At 42.5% G+C, this 17,946-nt stretch overlaps 1 protein-coding gene across 10 annotated transcripts in view; it reads left to right on the top strand.

Annotated features, from left to right (window-relative positions):
• The first annotated feature begins 239 nt into the window (after positions 1-239).
• The window catches only part of ANKRD44 (ankyrin repeat domain 44), a 322,401-nt gene continuing 304,694 nt past the window's right edge, over positions 240-17,946 (top strand). For 3 of the 10 annotated variants that reach the window (XM_054549622.2, XM_054549621.2, XM_063712956.1), the window contains exon 1: positions 292-579. In XM_054549622.2, the coding sequence (XP_054405597.1) occupies positions 553-579 (27 nt within the window). In that variant the 5' untranslated portion in view covers positions 292-552. Of the gene's footprint in view, positions 580-17,946 lie in introns of all 10 variants that reach the window. The other 7 variants (XM_054549624.2, XM_024243325.3, XM_054549623.2 and 4 more) reach the window with 4 other exon arrangements.

Raw genomic sequence — 17,946 nt, 5'->3', positions numbered from 1 at the left:
ACCCCATCTCCCCGGTTAAAGTGGACGGTGTGTGAGTGAGAGCCTTTCCTGCCCCCTCGGGGTGTGTCCCCGCGGGCTTCCCCACCCATGTGTGTGAGACCCGTCAGGGAGGCCCGCGATCCGCCCGGGGCCCGGGGCCCGCCCGGCGGGGCGCCGCGTGCAGGTGCGGAAGGCAGGCGGCGCCCCGGTGCGGGCGCGGGGGCAGCGCCGGGGGCCGGGCTGCGCGGCTCGGCTGCGGGCGGCAGGAGGCAGCGTCGGCCCAGGCGGCGGGCGGCGAGCGAGCCAGCGCGCGGTGATGTCAGTGGCGGCCCGGCTGGCAGCAGCCGGTACTTCCTGTGGAAAGGCGGGCGGGCTCGGCTGCAAACCCCACTAGCCAGTGTCAGCCTCTCGGCGGGAGGAGGCGGCGGCGGAGGAGGAGCAGGGGGAGGGCTGTCAAATTCGGGAGCCAGATTTTTTTCCCTTCCCCTGGCAATCCCTTCCGCTTCCCCGGCTCCCGGCGTGACATCTGCGGGCCGGGAACCTGCATGTGTGTGCGCGCGAAGGAGCGGAAGAATGGCAGTGCTCAAACTCACCGACCAGGTAGGGGGCGGCGGCGCCGGCGGGCGGGACGCGCGGGCGCGGGGCGGCGCGGAGCCCGGCGGGGGGATGGGGGCGCGGCTGGAGCGCGCCCGCGAGCTGTTTACTCGCGGCGAAGGGGAGGAGTGTGTGCGGCCGCCGGTGCCTCCGAGAGCCCGCGGCGGCAGCTCCCCTCCGCGGCGCAGTCCCCGCCCTGGGCCGTCGGAACTGCGCGCCCGAGTCTGGGGCAGGGCCCGTGGGCGCTGGGCAGCCGGGGTGCAGGAGTGCGGCGGCCGCGGGCCCGGCGGGGCTGGGGAGGGGGCCGGGGGCTCGAGGTGCTCCCGGGACTCGCACCGCGCCGCGTTGCGTGGGCGCCGCCGGCCCGCGCCCCCGGGAGGAGGACGCTGCACGAAGAGGGAGAAAGGATCGCAGAGTGGGACCCGTCCCCAAACCTAGCAGGAGTCCTGCCCAGAATGCGGCTCTTGTGTGGCCGGGCTGTCTTTATTTATCCGTTGGATGTGACATCCCGACTTCCTCTTTAGTTGCCCAGGCTGTGTGCGTGGTGCGGAATGGGGACCCCTGGAGACCGCCCTTTCGGATCGGGCCGGTCCCTCTGAGGAGGAGGTGAAGTCGGCTCGGAGCCTCCACTCACAGGCGGTGGGCTACGGTCTGCCTGTGTCCACCAGCTTTGTTGGCTTTGCTTGCTGAGACACCACACAGGGCAGCTCTGGAGTCCTGGCTTGGAGAGGTGGGGTTATTTGCTGAATCGGGTTGACAGTCCTCGCCGCAGGTCTGTGGAATGGTAACAGCCACCTTCGCGGACTCTGCTGCTCTTACATTGACACTAACAGGCGCCAAACCAAGTTGCATGACAAAACTCTTTGCAGCTCTTTCCACGAAAAAAGGAAACGGCTTGCGACCCCCACCCCCACCCCCGTTTATTCGTGGGTAGTGAACGGAACTTTGTTTTGGGGTCCTGGTAGGCAGAGAGGCAATCTTGACTTTGATCACAGGGTCAGACGTGCCAGCCCTTGGTATTAAATACCTCAGACTTGTCCATGGGTTGCATCTGCTGCCTTGCGTTCTCCAGTTAGTATCCAGCCAGAACATCTTGTAACTGAAATGCAGCCCGTCACCACAATGATTTGCAATGATTTGTTCTCCTGCCTTTTAGATTCAATTTTTTTAGCTTGTTTTTCCTAAATATTTACAGGTGTTTAGCGGGGTTGGTGATGGGGAAATCACTGAGTTAAAATTCATGTTATTGTTAAATTTAGTAGGAAGAGCAGCTGGTACTTGTGATGAATGTATTTGTTCTCATTGGTTCCAGAGCATTTAAAAGTGTAAGTTGATATCAGGATTTCCTTCACCTTTTGGTCACATACTTTGCCAACTGTTAGACATTTGCTTATTTTAAATCCTACAGTTTTAGCGTGTCTTGGGCCTGTCATCTTTGCTAGTACACGTTGCTGTACTTGTCTGTTAATCCCTAGATCTTCAAAGTACAAAGAATGGTTCTAATAGGTATTGTTATCACATATAAGAAAGCACATCACATTGAAGTTTAGAGTTGTAAGGACTCTAAGGATGATCTAGCCGAAACCCTTCATTCTCTAAATGACAAAACAGATCTGGAGAAGTGAAGCAAGTCTTCCTCAAAGAATGCCAGCTACAGGCCTGCAGGACTGGGACTAGCTCTTGTCTTCTGCCTTCCAGGTGCATGTACTTTCTGCTACAGTTGGTATAGGATAGCTCCATCATCTCATTGGATGTGTTGTAAGGGTTACAAGAAAACATCTCTTCCTAGATCAAGATCAACCCTAGTGAGAAGTGTATTACTTAGTCTTACAAAGAGAGGAAGTTATTCTTCAGGGCTTATCAGAGCAGGAATTTCAAAGATGTTGCCTTTTAAGATGTTTCCAAGTATATTTCCTTCCTTCCTTCCCCCAATAAACTTGTATGAGTATGGAGAGAAAGGAAGAGTCACACAACCTTTATTTGGTTCCATCTCCAGACACATAAAAAGTACCTAAGGCGTTTTAAGATTCAAGAACTTCTGAAAATGGCCAGTCTATCTTGAGACAAAGTCAGAAGGAGATGGGGTGGGGAAGTGGCCTGGGTGGGGTGGGGTGGTGAACAACGATGGTTTCTGTGTAGCTTTAGGTCCAGGAAGTAAGTGTGTGGTCTTTCTTGCCTTATATAGTCTTACCTTTTCTGTTTGAGACTCAATTCTTAGAAGTCAGTTCTTAACCTCACAGATTAACTTTTAAAACCATTTGCTTAGACCACTACTAGAAGAGTTTTGCTCCATCATTGTGGGCAGGGAGCTACCTGCTTGGAATCCCTGCCTTAGAGTTTGTACAGGAGTGCCTTGCTCTCCATTCAGCTTCTAGTAAAACAACCACTTCTTAATTTCTCCCTCCTTTTTTTTTTTTTGAGTCAGGGTCTCACTCTGACTCGATAGTATGATCATGGCTCACTGCAGCCTTGGCCTGCCAGGCTCAAACATCCTCTCACTTCAGCCTCCCCAGTAGCTGGGACTGTGGGCGCGTGTGCCACCACACCTGGCTAATTTTTGTATTTTTTGTAGACATAGAGTTTTGTCATGTTGCCCAGGCTGGTCTCGAACTCTTGGGCTCAAACAGTCCACCTGCCTCAGCCTCCCAAAGTGCTGGGATTACAGGTGTGATCCACTGTGCCTGGCACCTCATCTGTTGAATGCCCTATTTGTGAAGTGAATCTTGATTTTTGCTAGGCCTCTTGGATATTTTGCTGTTGATAACCTGAAACACAAATTGCCTGGATTTGTCTTTAAATGTGGCCAAAGTCAGGGGTGACAGATGATGACATTTTCTCTCCAGCTAAAGCTGGGTGCAGGAGCTTGCTAGGTGAAGCAGACACTACTTCAGCAGTCAGTCCTGTAGTGACCTCTCAATCTTGCAAGAGAAGGAAAATGTTTTTTCCCAACTCTTTTTTAGGGAGAGTAAAAAGAAAAAGGGAAAGACCAGTGTGATTTTTAGTCTTTTTTTGTTTGTTTTTCACTGTAAAAAAGGAACTGGGAGCTATCACTACAAACAAACAAACTTGGCATTTAGCACTTCTGCATTTGTAACTTTTGTAATAGTGTCCCTTCTGTTTTCCTCTTCACAGGGCACACATAATTTTTCTTGCAGCCTTAGGGGGCACTAACCGTCCTGGTTTGTGCAGATGGACTGGTGTCCCAGCATATGGGGCTAAAACTGGGAAAATTCCAGGCAAACTGGGAGGAACTGGTTACCCTGTGTAACATAGAACACCCTCAACTATGTCATTAATATAATAATGTAATTAGTTCCTTGTATGTAGACATTAGGAGTTTTATATTTTTTGGTAAAGTGAGATAATTTTAAGTTTGGGAAAGAAAATTTTGTTAAATACAGATCTAAGGCATTTTGACTCAAAGATAGCCATGAAACCTTTTTGAAAATTGATTTGATATTGACTTTTTAAGGGTGTTCTTTATGTCATATAGCTAAAGGCACTCTAGTCATTTTAAGTGTGTGGTCGTATCTTCAGCCTGGATCTCTACCGGAAATTTATTTTCAGAGTTATGAAGCAATCCTGGCTAACACGGTGAAACCCCGTCTCTACTAAAAATACAAAAAATTAGCCGAGCGTGGTGGCGGGCGCCTGTAGTCCCAGCTACTCGGGAGGCTGAGGCAGGAGAATGGCGTGAACCCAGGAGGCGGAGCTTTCAGTGAGCCAAGCCATTGCACTCCAGCCTGGGCGACAGAGTGAGACTCTGCCTCAGAAAAAAAAAAAAAAAAAAAAAAGAGTTATGAAGCTAGGATGGTAAGTTCTGTTGCATATGTAAAGTGTCCACTATTCTTACCTGCATTTGTTAATGATAGCAGAACACTACTTTCATCTCGGAGGCTGCCTGCAGACAAACTGTTTCAGCAGGTGGCCTTTTTGGAGCTTCCTGCCTGGAGGCCTTCTGGTTTGGTGTTCCCTTGCCAAGTCCTAGTTCACACTTGAGTCACCTACCTTCTTGCCAAAGGCAGTGGCTGGCAGCGGTGGCAGTGGCAAGAGACTAGAAATCCTGTGTGACTTTGGGAGCAGGATTTCTAGCCCATAGTGTGGGGCCTTGGGACGTGTTACATATTTTATTGGGCTACGCTTGTTCTTCCACGGCTGCCTAGAGCACTGGTGTTAAAGCAAACAGTATGCTGTAGTCCTGTCTTCAGCAGAGAAGAAGGGAAAAGAAAGGCTTTACTTAGAACCTTTTCTGGTTGTTTCAGGACCCAATCACATGGTTTTGAGAGTGCACTTGAGGCTGGTGTTTCATGGCAGAGACCTAATAATGTCACACATTTATTGTGCTCTTATTGTATACTGGGCCTTTGCAGTGAATCATGTCTTAATCCTCATAGCCACACTAGGAGGTAGGTGGTGGTGTGATTTCTATTTTATGAATGAGAAAACAGGAATAGAGAGGCTAATTGACCTGTTTAGGGTCATACGCCCAGTAAGTGATCTAGCACATTGTCCTACCCTGGCAATCTGATTGCACAGGTAGGGCTCTGACCACAAGGCTATACTTTTCGTAGTTGAAAGGGCAGTGCAGTCATGGGATTAATGGGTGCCTGATCTTGTTTACAGAGAAGCCATTGGATGAGCAGTGTTCCCTGAACTCCTTCTGCCTCTTGGGCCGGACCCATTTCTGTACATAGTAAGGAGCTGCTCTGAGGACTCTGCCCCTGCCTGGCTTATATCTGGCTTTTCCCATTAGCCTCTCCATTTCCTCACCCTGGTGAATGATGTGTTGGTAGTTCAGTGATTTTTTTCATATATATATATATATAAAACAAATGAACTGCGGTCATTATAGGAAAAGCAGAAAGCTAGATGAGCAAACGAAAAAAATTTAAAACCATCTGAAGCCTTTACACTCAAGAGATAACTATTCTTGACATTTTGATATGTTTCCTTCTAGTCTGCTGTCTGGGTAGCCAGGTAAAATTTTTAAACTTTCTGTGTGATAATATCATTACCTTTCACTTGTGCACATAGCTGATATCTGTGTTCTCTACACCAATGACATTTCCAAATAAACTTATTCTTCTCTTACATATATGATTGGCTCTTCAGCCAATGCCAGCACATAAGCTCTAGCTCTGGATTGATGGAACCAGCTTTTTCCTTTTTCTTTTCTTTCTTTCTTTCTTTTTTTTTTTTTTTTTAAGATTTCAACTTTTTACTTCCTCTTTTGCTTTAAACAGAGAGCAAATACAAACTCAAAAAGGCACAAATTGTTTGTACCAGAAACAGAAATGAAAGATTCTTTAAAAAGATTTGTATTTCTACAAGATAATGTGAATTTTTATAGGCTAAAGTATAGCACGAAATAATTTAAAAACAGGCAGAGCTACAGAGATCTGATAATTTTGTGGTTTCCAAATTTGTGTAAGCTATGACACTCCTTTTTCTCCCCCAAAGAAATTTCATATTGAAGCTCAGTATATTAAAAAGATTGGCTTGGACAGTGGTCCCTGAGTCCCTCTTGAAAACTGGTTGGGTTTAGTATTATTTGAAAGCCCCTTGTGTGAGAAAACTCCTGGTGATTGATTAAGTGTTTTTTTTTGTTGTTGTTTTTGTTTTTGTTTTTGTTTTTTTTCCTGACACATCATGTATGACACAACATTTGTAAATGTTTGTGAATGATTAGGAACTACACGGAACTAGGATGACTACATCATTTTTATCCGTTTGAGAATCATAGGTGATACTACTCAATATGAAGCCACAAATAGATGTGAGCCAGGACTGTCCTGGGTAAACCTGGATATGTGGTCATCATATATTCACATAGACTCCATGTTTGCTCACCACAGGCTTGACAGTGACAGTAAACTAGTTTGACTAGCAGACTACTATGTCTCTTTTGAGTCAGGTCTACAGCGGTGCAGGTATTACAAAGATCGTTTTATGACCTTGTGCAGAGTTGGGAAACAGCTTCCATTTCACATATCAGTTCTGATCGGTCCAGGGCTTGCAGGTGTAATGTGATAGAAACATTCTGACTCTTGCGGTCAAGGATCCGAGAAAGTGTGATTGATTACCAGTGTTTGCTCTGGGTACATGAGAAGGGAGAAGTGACATGTGTTGTACATTAGCCAACCCTTGGCAAGACATGTTAACCTCTGTAGGCTTCAGGTTTCTCTTTGTAAAATGAAAAGGTTGGACTGGATGCCTTTATGGTGCCTCAGCTCTGCCCTCTCCCTTCTGTGACTTGGTGCCTGTAATGGAGACCGATACTCTTCACATGGTTTGTGTTATAGCCTTTCTTACAAATGTGGCTATGAAGGGTGTATTTGCAGATGAGCTCTAATAAGGCTTTCCAGGTAACAAAGTCAAACAGCTTCAGGTTCCAGAGAAGGATTTTAAGCAATGTCAATGACTTAGGACTTCAATTCATAGATAATCTAAGATTACCCATTTTATTTATTCTGTATTTTTATTTTTTTGAGACATAGTCTCGCTCTGTTGCCCAGGCTGGAGTATAGTGATGCAATCTTGGCTCATTGCAACCCCCACCAACCCCCTCCTGGGGTTCAAGCGATTCTTGTGCTTCAGACTCCCATGTAGCTGGGATTACAGGTGTGCGCCACTATGCCCGGCTCATTTTTGTATTTTTAGTAGAGATGAGGTTTCACCGTGTTGGCCAGGCTGGTCTCAAACTCCCTGCCTCATATGATCTGCCTGCCTCAGCCTCCCAAAGTGCTAGGATTACAGGGGTAAGCCACCACACCTGGCCTAAGATTGCCCACTTTATAGATTACTCCTTTTTAACCTTTTAACCAATATGTTATTTGCCTCTGGCTGCTTTCAGAAGTTGGGAATGCAGGTATTTGCCCTTAGCAGTGTTTATGTTTGTAAATATGTTGGTAGCCTAACAGGGTGAAATTAATGATTCTTGAATCCAGCTCGTAATTATGATATTCATAATTTTTAAGGATCTTTTCACTTGCCTCCTCTTTTGAAAACTTAAAATTTAGTATTCTATGAAGGGAGCTAAGCAAATAAATATATAGTCCACCTTTGGGCTGTTTCAGGGATTACTAAGTCAATAATTGTTTGCATTTCTTGGTTTTTGTTTGCTTAGAGTCCCCTTGCTCCCATCCCAGGGAGTCTTAAGCATCCAAGCATAGCTTTCTAGGATATCTTTTATACCAGAATACCATTTTCCCCTAAGAGAGCTTTCAGAGCTTTTAGTAAAATTAGGGAGACTTGTGGAAACATCTGTTTGAGCCTTGATATGGAAATTAATCACAATTCTAACCTGTCTCTAAAAGTTTTGCTTTTTTTATTTTAAAAATTTTGTTTTGCTTTAGTTTGTTTTAAAAATAACACTAGATTGGGAATCAGAAGACGTGGATTCTAGTCATGGTTCTTCTAACAGTTGTATGGTTTGGGGTAAGTCCAGGCCTTCGTTTCTTTGTCTGTCAAAATGGGAACGGGTAGAAAATTCTCTAAATTCTTCCAAGCTCTAACATTCTAAGATAGCTCCTCACATATTTCAATGTCAGTCTTTTCTCATCTTGTGGAATCTCATTTCAAAAAGTATCTGCCTTTTATGAACTTCTGATTTTCTTCCAAGTGTGTTTGTGGCAGCTTTAAAGTTTCCCAGGTTTGGTAAACACATCCTGAGTTTTGTCTAAGGGTGAGGAGTCCTTTCTCCAAGAAGGTTATCTTCTGGGATCTCCAGGAGCCTGGCTGTGGGGACACAGAACCCCTGGGGCTGTTCTCAGTGTGGTCCTTTGAGAATCCTCTTGAACTTCTTACAGGATAAAGGGAGCAATGCTTACAAAGGCCATGCTTGTCTCTTGTGAGCTGGGGCCCACCTTAGCCTTCTTCAGAGGTGTTGCTTTAGCAAATACCTTGGGTCCTCCCAGGCAAAATCCTATTTTGTTGAACCCAAATAACATGTGCATCTAATAAGTTTATTTCTCAAGGGTTGGCCCAGAGTTGGGTGCAGTTGAGTTGACATGGTGACCACAGACTTTCTCAAGAAAGGAAGAAAATTCCTACATGTAATCACCAGCCTCTGTATGGTTAGTCTCTGTGGAGGAGACTTGTTTTGGTGTCTAAGACTGGCAAGATCAGGAAAAAGGAAAGTGAGCATAAGAGAAGTCTAAAGACAGAAAGCCAGGCAGACATTCAGTTCAGCCGGGACAAATCAACCAACCAATTATTGTTAAACAGTGGCCTCCAAACGTAGGTGTGGCCTACACCCCAAGGATGAACACAATGCTTTATTGAGTTGGAGTTTGGGAAAGAGAATATTAGAATTCATATTTCTTTAAATCATTCTTTTAAACTTTTAATTTTTATGTAGTTTTAGTACATCTTATTTGCTTGTACTGTGTCATCTTTTTGGCTGTATTTTTCACTGTCTGCCACCTGGCCAAATCACCACTTGGGTTACTACAGCAGCGTCTGACTGGTCTTCCTCCATCTGACCTTGGCCCCTACACTCTACTCTCAACGTAGCTCTCAGAGTGATGGAACTCAGAACTTGTCACTCCTGCTCAAAAACTTCCAGTTTCACCCAGATGAAAGCTAAGGTCATTAGAGTGACCTCTGCACTCAGCTCCTCCACTCACCTGTCCAGCCTTGTCTGCTCTCCATCTCTTCCTGGCTCCTTGGCTCCAGCCCCACTGGCCTCCTCCTGTTTAGCGACATGCCAGCTGTGCTCCTGCCTCGGGACCCTTGCTGTTCCTGCTCCCTGTGTAGCTCCTCCCTAGATATCTGCATGGCTCACCTTTACCTCTTTCGGGTCTTTCCTCAGATGTTACCTTCTCAGTGAGTCCCTTTCTGACCACACTATTTAAAATGTCCACTCCACAGTTCCTGTCTTCCTTTCTTTATTTTCCTCCACAGAATAAATCCCTCATACCGTATATTTTACTCCCCCCATTTTAAAAACCAAAACTTACGTGTGGTTAAGATATAGATAACAGGACAAAGATTATTTTGTTATTGCGCATAGTAAATGCTCAATAAATATTTGTTTAGTGAATGAATATAAATATGTATATGTATCTGCATATATACATGTTCAAATGTTTTTTGCTCATGAAGTGCTCAAACAAGCAAAAGAGAAACACTTCTATAAACAGCTTTCATTTTACACTGGGATGTCAAATTTCCATTCAAACAAAATTAAGAGAAAGTTTTCTGCCCTATGAAAAGATAAAATATCACATATTGTCCTATTTTCTGATTATATTTTCCCTCTTTTTAAAACTGTGCTTTTGGTCGTGAGGATGGTTAGCACCGTAGGTAATTCTCAGTTGCAGATAATTCTCAGTTCCATTTCTTTTCAGGGGAAGTATCAAGGTGACACTAGCGGACAGGAAATATTGTCCCTAAATGTTCTAAAAGTGGATCTCCCATGTATTCAAGCAATCGAGGGGTGTTTAATGAGCTCCATCTACATAGCAATGATACAGCATAGCTCTGCTGTGGCTCTCTGCTCTCCCCTTCTCCACAAAAGGGAAGGACAGGTAAGAACAGGCACAATGAAATAGAAACCAGACAGAAAGAATTGGGAACAAGGAGATAAGACAAGAATCATGCTTTACATGATTTAATCCTAATATTTTTATGAGAGGATGGCTATCATCATTTCATTTTAAAGATGAGGAAAATGAGGCTGGGTGTGGTGGCTCATGCCTGTAATCCCAGCACTTTGGGAGGCCAAGGAAGGTGGATCACCTGAGGTCCGGAGTTCGAGACCAGCCTGGCCAGAGAGATGGCCAGAGATGGCTAGAGGTGGTGAAACCCTATATCTACTAAAATTACAAAAATTAGTCAGGTGTGGTGGCAGGCACTTGTAATCCCAGCTACTTGGGAGGCTGAGGCAGGAGAATCTCTTGAACCTGGGAGGCAGAGGTTGCAGTGAGCCGAGATTGTGCCATTGCACTCCAGCCTGGGTGACAAGAGTGAAACTCTCTCTCAAAAAAAAAAAAAAAAAAAAAAAGGAAAATGAAAACTGAGAGGTCGAGTAATTTTTTTTCAGGGTCGCATGACTCTGGGAGTCACATCTGGGCAAGCTCAACTCCAAGGTGCACATTCTTAGCCATCACACTTTAGGATTCTTGAAATAGGTGCAGTATCACAAGAGGCCTTTTTCCCTATGGAGCTCACAGTCTAGTTAGATGATACTGAATGCCTTGCATATGAAAGACCCTCTTTAACGTTTATTGAGTTCATGTGGCATATGAAACAGTTATCAATCCAGGTATAGTGCAGGTTTAGACTATGCTTAGGGGTATTGATTAGGGACTTCAGGAGTCCAGAGATGGGCAGAGTCATTAAGAAGCGAGCTGGAGGGAGCCTAAGTGGTACTTGAGGAAGGGAATGATTCAGGCGGCAGATGTGGGTAGAACCCAGGTGAGTGACGTGTTGTGTCCCTCTCGGGTAACCTGGTGACTAAATTTACTGAGTCACAGGGTTCACGTTAGGTAGGAAGAAGAGGTAAGGAAATATCCAATTTGCAAACTGGATAGGAGAGGTGTTTGCATATTAACACATTTTTCTCAGTTGAGTTCTTTGATAGGTACTACACACCCTCTGCCTGAAAACTTGAATTGATGAATTTGTGCCTAAGCAAAACTCATTGTTTCCATTTGTTGCACATGACTTTTTACAAGTTAATTTGTATTTATTTTGTTCCAAAAAGTATTGAAGCATTAAAGTAAGGTGTTGCCTTATGGGCCATCTGTGTCCATGATACCCCTGGCTTGAATAGAATGTTGCATGAGGTACCATGGCAACATTTTGTGAACAAACATGTATTTTGGAGTAGCAAGGACTTCATTGAAAGGATTTAGATGGTTTGGTGATGTAGGCCATTGATGGAATAATGTAGTATGTTTAAAGATGACATTTTTTTCCTTAAAAAATTATTTCCATAGGTTTTTGAGGAACAGGTGGTGTTTGGTTACATGAATAAGTTCTTTAGTGGTGATTTCTGAGATTTTGGTGCACCTGTCACCACTAAAGAACTGTACCCAATGTGTAGTCTTTTATCCCTCACTCCTTTCTCACCATTTCCCTGATTCCCCAAAGCCCATTGTATCATTCTTATGCCTTCGTGTCCTCATAGCTTAGCTCCTACTAATGAGTGAGAACATATGATGTTTGTTTTTCCATTTCTGAGTTATTTCAGTTAGAATAATCGTCTCCAATTCCATCCAGGTTGCTGCAAATGCCATTATTTCATTCATTTTTATGGCTGAGTAGTATTCCATGGTATGTATCTACCACATTTTCTTTATCCACTCATTGATTGATGGGCATTTGGGCTGGTTCCATATTTTTGCAATTGCGAATTGTGCTGCTGTAAACATGCATGTGCAAATATCTTTTTCTTATGACTTCTTTTCCTCTGGGTAGATACCCAGGAGTGGGATTGCCAGATCTAGAGATGACTTGTTTTTAATCTTATACGTATTCGTTAAATAAGAAATTACAAAATCCAGACTATGGGATGCCTACAGAAAAAAAAGACCTCATTTATTTAAAAAATCAATTGTAAGAGGAAAAAAAAAGATGGAGAGGAAATATAAATCCATAAATTAAAAGAGAATTAAGATACATTCAGACTAATTGCAGTGAATGGATTTGGATTCTGATTTAAACAAACTTAAAAAAGCACACTTCTTTGAGATAATTGGGGAAGTTTGAATACTGACTGGATATTTGATGATTTAAAGTGTGAATAGGATATTGTGGTTATGTTTAAAAAGAGAGTCCTCTTACAAAACTAGAAACTATAAAACTCTAGCATTTTCTCTCTCTCTTTTATTTTTTGAAACAGGATCTCACTCTGTCACCCATGCTAGAGTGTAGTGGTGCGATCACAGCTCACTGCAGCCTTGACTTCCGGGGCTCAGTTGAGTCTCCCACCTCAGCCTCCTGAGTAGCTGGGACTACAGGTGCGTGCCACTACACCTGGCTAGTTTTTGTATTTTTAGTAGAGATGAGTTTCACCATGTTGCCCAGGCTGGTCTTGAACTCCTGGAATCAAGTGATCTGCTTGGCTTTCCAAAGTGCTGAGATTACAGGCGTGAGCCACCATGCTTGGCCTACTTTAGCATTTTCTCAGGGCACCTATTTAAGTGACACATTCTTTTTGGAAACTATTTTTCTTTTTACTTCTTCCTGCCACCTTGGTGCCCGTCTGAAGGCCTCCACTCTCGCTTGATAGAATGCCTTCAGTAAAGTTGTTAGAATCCTTTCTGTTTGTCCATAAAAGCACATGATTTTTCTAGTTTTGCTGCCCAAGGAAATATGCTTCTGAGCTAGTTGTGTGGTCCACACATCTATTGACTTAGTTTAAATGGCTCCACAACTTGAGTCAAATACTTGAACATTGGTCTTAGAATCCCATCTTGTGTGCTTTTAGGAAGACCTGGATTTGGCTTGTCCAGTGTAAGATATTTGGAAGGGAATTTAGATACTAAGAGTTGCCAAAAATTGCTTTCTTACATTAACTTTTAAGCTATGTTTTTAATTGTACCGTGTAGTTCTTAAAGGCAGCAAACAGTTACAAGGTCTCAATTCTAATGGGCCTGGCTGCCATGCCTCTCTTCTTACCTGAACAGGAAGTAGGTGTTTGTTGTTGCCTTGAGTGGTTTCACCATTGCTTCAGACATGCTGAAATATCTTCCTTTATTTCTACAAGTGTGAAAATCTTTCTTACATCCTTCTTAACGGAGTCCAGATTTAAGAATAGACCATAAGTATAAGAAGTGGCCAGCTGTGACTTGAGTAAATGATACTGTCATGAGTAATTTAGAAGCCATGTGACTAAGGGTTTGGTACTTTGGAGCCTTAGTATAATTAGGTCTTGGGGCTCATGAGATGAGTGCAATGTTTAGTTGCTAATGCTCCTTTTCGTAGCAGCCAGGAAAAAACAATCTTTTTAAGTAGCTTTGCTTTGTAGCAAGGAGTCTTCTATCAAGGTTTTAGGGTACTGTATTTTATGTATAATATTTTAAAATATTGTGGCATCTAACTGAACAATTTCCAAAAATGCTCCGTGTGAGTTGTATAGTTAGAATACTAAAGTAGATGTCTGGAGAGCTGGGCTATGTGCACAGCGCGACTCCTAACAAGCTGTGTCCATCTTCCTGTGACACAACTTTCCTTGACTGTAAGATGGGTAAAATAATACTTGCTTTACGGGGAAGTTGTGATAATCAAGTGGGAGAAGTCTTTGTATAGCAGGTGGTCCTTGGTTGGCACTCTATAATAAATAGTCTCTGAATCTTGGGCTGGTTCCTCATTTGTCACATTAAAGAGACCAGTTTTCTCGGGTCAATTTCAGCTCTATGAAAATATGATTTGAGTTAGTTTCTGTTTTATATTTATGACCTTTTAACTAGTCTTCTTTCTCTCTCACTTAAACAACATTGGTAGAAAGAGTTTGTTTGTTTTATTTTTGTATGGAATTTCCATACTTCGTTGTGAATTGCAGCGTTTGGTTCCTACAGCATTAGGAAGTACATTTTTCTTTCATTTTGGTTTTATCAAATCAATTGACTTAGTTTATTTGACCAAAGAATCTTATGTTTAGATAGATCTAGGAGGATCAATTTGTGTTGAAAAGATTCTCAGGAGTTTGCAGTCATTTTTGATTTAAGTTGTCAAAAAGAACTTTGAAAATTACTTATAAGAACGCCACTTCCTCTTCACAGAAGTATAAAACTGTGTCTTTTTGAGGAAGTGCGTAAAAACAAAACAGTTGATAGAGTAATCTTCATAAAAAATCATCACAGCAGAATGTCTAAAAAACATTGCTGTAAAATTCCAAGTCTTGAATTAATTTATAACAGGGTAGAAAACAAACTTCTCTGATAAAATGTGACTTAAAAAGTTAGATGAAGGATACATTGTAAAAAGTTACTTTAATTTGGGATTTTTTCCCTTTTAAAACTATAGAATGCTACTTAAAGAGCAGATAATTTAAACATCATTGGATATGTGTATGTATCTTAATTCTAACAAAGCATTTCAATTTGAGGTGATTCTTGGTTGAGATGTAGGGCAAAATAAAAAGGGTCAAGGAAATGAAAATGAGAATTGGTATAAGAAAAGGTGGAATAAGGAAAAATAGGAGAAAACCATTAAGAAACTTTTTTTTTTTTTTTTTTTTTTTTAGAGGGAAGGAATTAGGAGTGGGAAGGAGATTGACTGTTAGTTCCTTAGGTGAGTGTTGGAGATGCTCTTGAACTTTAAGCTTAGTTGGTCACCTGCTGTCCTCTGTTCTTTGAAATAATTCACATTGATCCTTGCTGTTCAGCCACATTGACACTTATATCTTGGGAGTTCTAGGATTGGACTAACAAAAGTGGAGGTTGTTACTTACACTGCAAAAGAAACAACCAGAGCTGTGTCACTCAGAAGGCTGAAAAGAGTCAGGCTGACAGGTAATTTGGCCCCTCAAAGGGTCCTAGTGGCTGATATAGGACCTTCAGAATGAGTGTAGGTGACAGGCAGATAACAAATTATTTTACACAGTGGGAAGTCAGGTATTAGGATCTTCTATGACTAGTGACTAGGTTCCTGCAGCATCTCTGGTTTTAAGGACTCCACTGCCTGTCCTGGTGAGTTGAACTCAAGCAGGACATTTCTTCATTACTGCTTTACCTTTTCTTTTTATTTCTTCTTGTTTTCTTTTTTATTTTTTTGAGACAGGGTCTCAATCTGCCACCTAGGCTGGAGTGCAGTGGCGCCATCATAGCTTGACCTCCTGGGCTCAGGTGATCCTCCCACTTCAGCCTCCTGAGTAGCTGGGACTACAGGCATGTACCTCCATGCCACCTGGCTCACTTTTTGTAGGGACAGGGTTTCACCATGTTGCCCAGTCTGGTCTTGAATTCCTGAACTCAAGGGATCTGCCCACCTCAGCCTCCCAAAGTGCTGGGATTATAGGAATGAGCAAACCACCGTGCCCGGCCTTGCTTTTACCTTTTCAACCAGCTCTTCCAGAGGCTGAATCGTATTTTTCTTAACTCCATTCCTGCCATGAATTGGCTGTGAGATCCTGGCCAGTCATTATACCTCCTTGGGCCCCAGTTTTCTTTAAGAAATGAGGACATTGTTTTAGAGTTTATTCTTGCAGCTGCTCCAGTCTTCTATAGTTTTAACCCAGGGGTTGCAGACTACTGTCCACAGGACACATCTGGCCTGCTGCCTGCTTTAAATGGCCCGTGAGCCAAGGATAGTTTTTATATTAGGTGATTGAAAAGGATCAAAAGGATAATACTTTGCAACACATAAAAATTAAACAAAATTCAAATTTCTCTGTCCATAAATATAGTTGTATTATTTGTTTACATCTTGTCTATGGGCACTACAACAGCAGAGTTGAGTAGTTGTGGCAAAGACTATAGGGTCAGCAAAGCTGAAAATATTTACTATCTGGCCTTTTACAGGAAAAAATTTGCCAACCTCTTGCTCTAACTCAAGGGCAGACTTGGGGCCATCCTCTTCAGAAATCGAGTGCTACACTCTTACAGTCCTAGTGTTACCTAAGTTGCACTTTGATCTAGATTTAATTAGATTGAGGTGGGAATTCTTGCTTTTATTATTTTCTCCAGGAGAAAGTAGAAGCTTAGTTAGCTTTTTTGGTATGCTTTCAATTAGAAACAATCCTCCTTAAAACAATAGTTTTGTTTGTACTCAACTTTTTTTCCCTCTGCCTAGGAATCACTGTAGAAAAGGAAGCCATATGTTTATATTTTAAATCACTTGCCTTTTCTATAGGATTTTTAAACTCCAGATGTGGACTCAGAAACAGTTAATATGTACTTTTGATGCACTCAAAGAGCCAAAATGGGGGAAGAGAGCTCTTTACTGCTTATATTTGAGAGCAAAACAGAAATCTTAATATTTTCTATTCCCCAAGTAGAGACTCTAGATTAATATGGGGATGGAAATGGCCTTAATTTTGTAGAAGGCTAATTTTAAGCAAACACAGTTTAAAGGTCAAGTATTACAAATGGAAATTATACAATTAAAAATAAATCTTAAAGCTGTCTACTAATCTAATGTTGCTCATTATTCTAGAAGGTTCTCTCTGAAGCTAAGTCTGGTAATTTCTGTGTGGGTTATAAGTTTGTGTGTGTGTTGGGTGGGGGGGGGGTGCAGAGAGAGAGAGAATGAAAATATGTGTGTGTGTGGTTTCCAGTGTTCATTTCATTAGAATTATAAAGAGCATCTGACTCTTGCTCTTGTACTTCCAGAGTCATTTGAGTTATTATGAAACTCCTCCTAGGCCTGGAGTTCTGTTTGATGTTGGACGAAGGTGGGCACCTTGAACTGGTTAGCGAGGCCAGAAAGGAGGTCAGTCAACATATCATCTTTCATATAAAGGTTCACTTTTCTCAGAAGTGAAACTAACTTCTATATGAAAGATGACACATGTTGACTGACCTCCTTTTCTCTATCCTTCAGAGAGAAAGAATTAAGACTAAAGAAACTTGTTTAAAAGATTTGTAAAGAAATTAATGTAGTGTACAACTTTAGAAAACATGGACAGTGACTGAGTACCTAAGCTGTCTGGGACCTCCAGCATTTTCTGAACAATATTATAAATTGTCTGGGGAAGACAGGAGATGAGCATTAGAATCCCCATTTTTCATAGGGAGAAACCGAGGCCAGTGGCTGTTACTTTGCTTGTTGATTGTTAGTGGAGGTAGAGCTCTTATTTTTTCTGGCTCAGTCTGAGGTGCATTTCATTTGCCTATCCTGTTCTTAAACAGCACTTATAAAATCACGTGTCATTTCTACAGTTATATTTAGGATACAGCCTAAAATGCTGTATAAACACCCTGTGATAGAATGCTGAAGGCTGCCGCCTGGGTAATTATCATGTGGTTCTAGTATCGTATCATCTGCATTATCCAGATTAGAATGTATCACCCACTTCTAAGCTGGTCTAGAAGAAGGAGCCCATTGTGTACAAGGCCATAAGGATATTGCCTCATTGTTCCCCTGTGGGTAAAGATCTTTGTGATACACAGAAGACCGTGGAACTTCATTCTTATTTGAAAACACTTGTGACTGGTAATAATCCTGAAATACTAAGGCTTTCCCATGCCCTCATCCCCAAAATTCCTCTCTAATATGCTTTGTTTTCTTTTTTAGAATTTAGTGAGATGTATTTAAAATTGGCCATCTGAAGGGAACATTTGTCACAGCACTGCCTAATCTTTAGATGTGTGTAAATGCAGATATGTTTAATGAACTCTTTCATTTTCCTGCTTACTGGAGTGGGGCGAGTTTCTTCACTGAGGCTCTCACTTCTGGTTTCAGTCCATTTTTAGCCCCTTGATT

This window comes from Pongo abelii, chromosome 11 (assembly GCF_028885655.2).
Source record: "Pongo abelii isolate AG06213 chromosome 11, NHGRI_mPonAbe1-v2.0_pri, whole genome shotgun sequence".
Classification (NCBI taxonomy): Eukaryota; Metazoa; Chordata; class Mammalia; order Primates; family Hominidae; genus Pongo; species Pongo abelii.
This window is presented reverse-complemented; position numbering and strand designations above follow the sequence as displayed.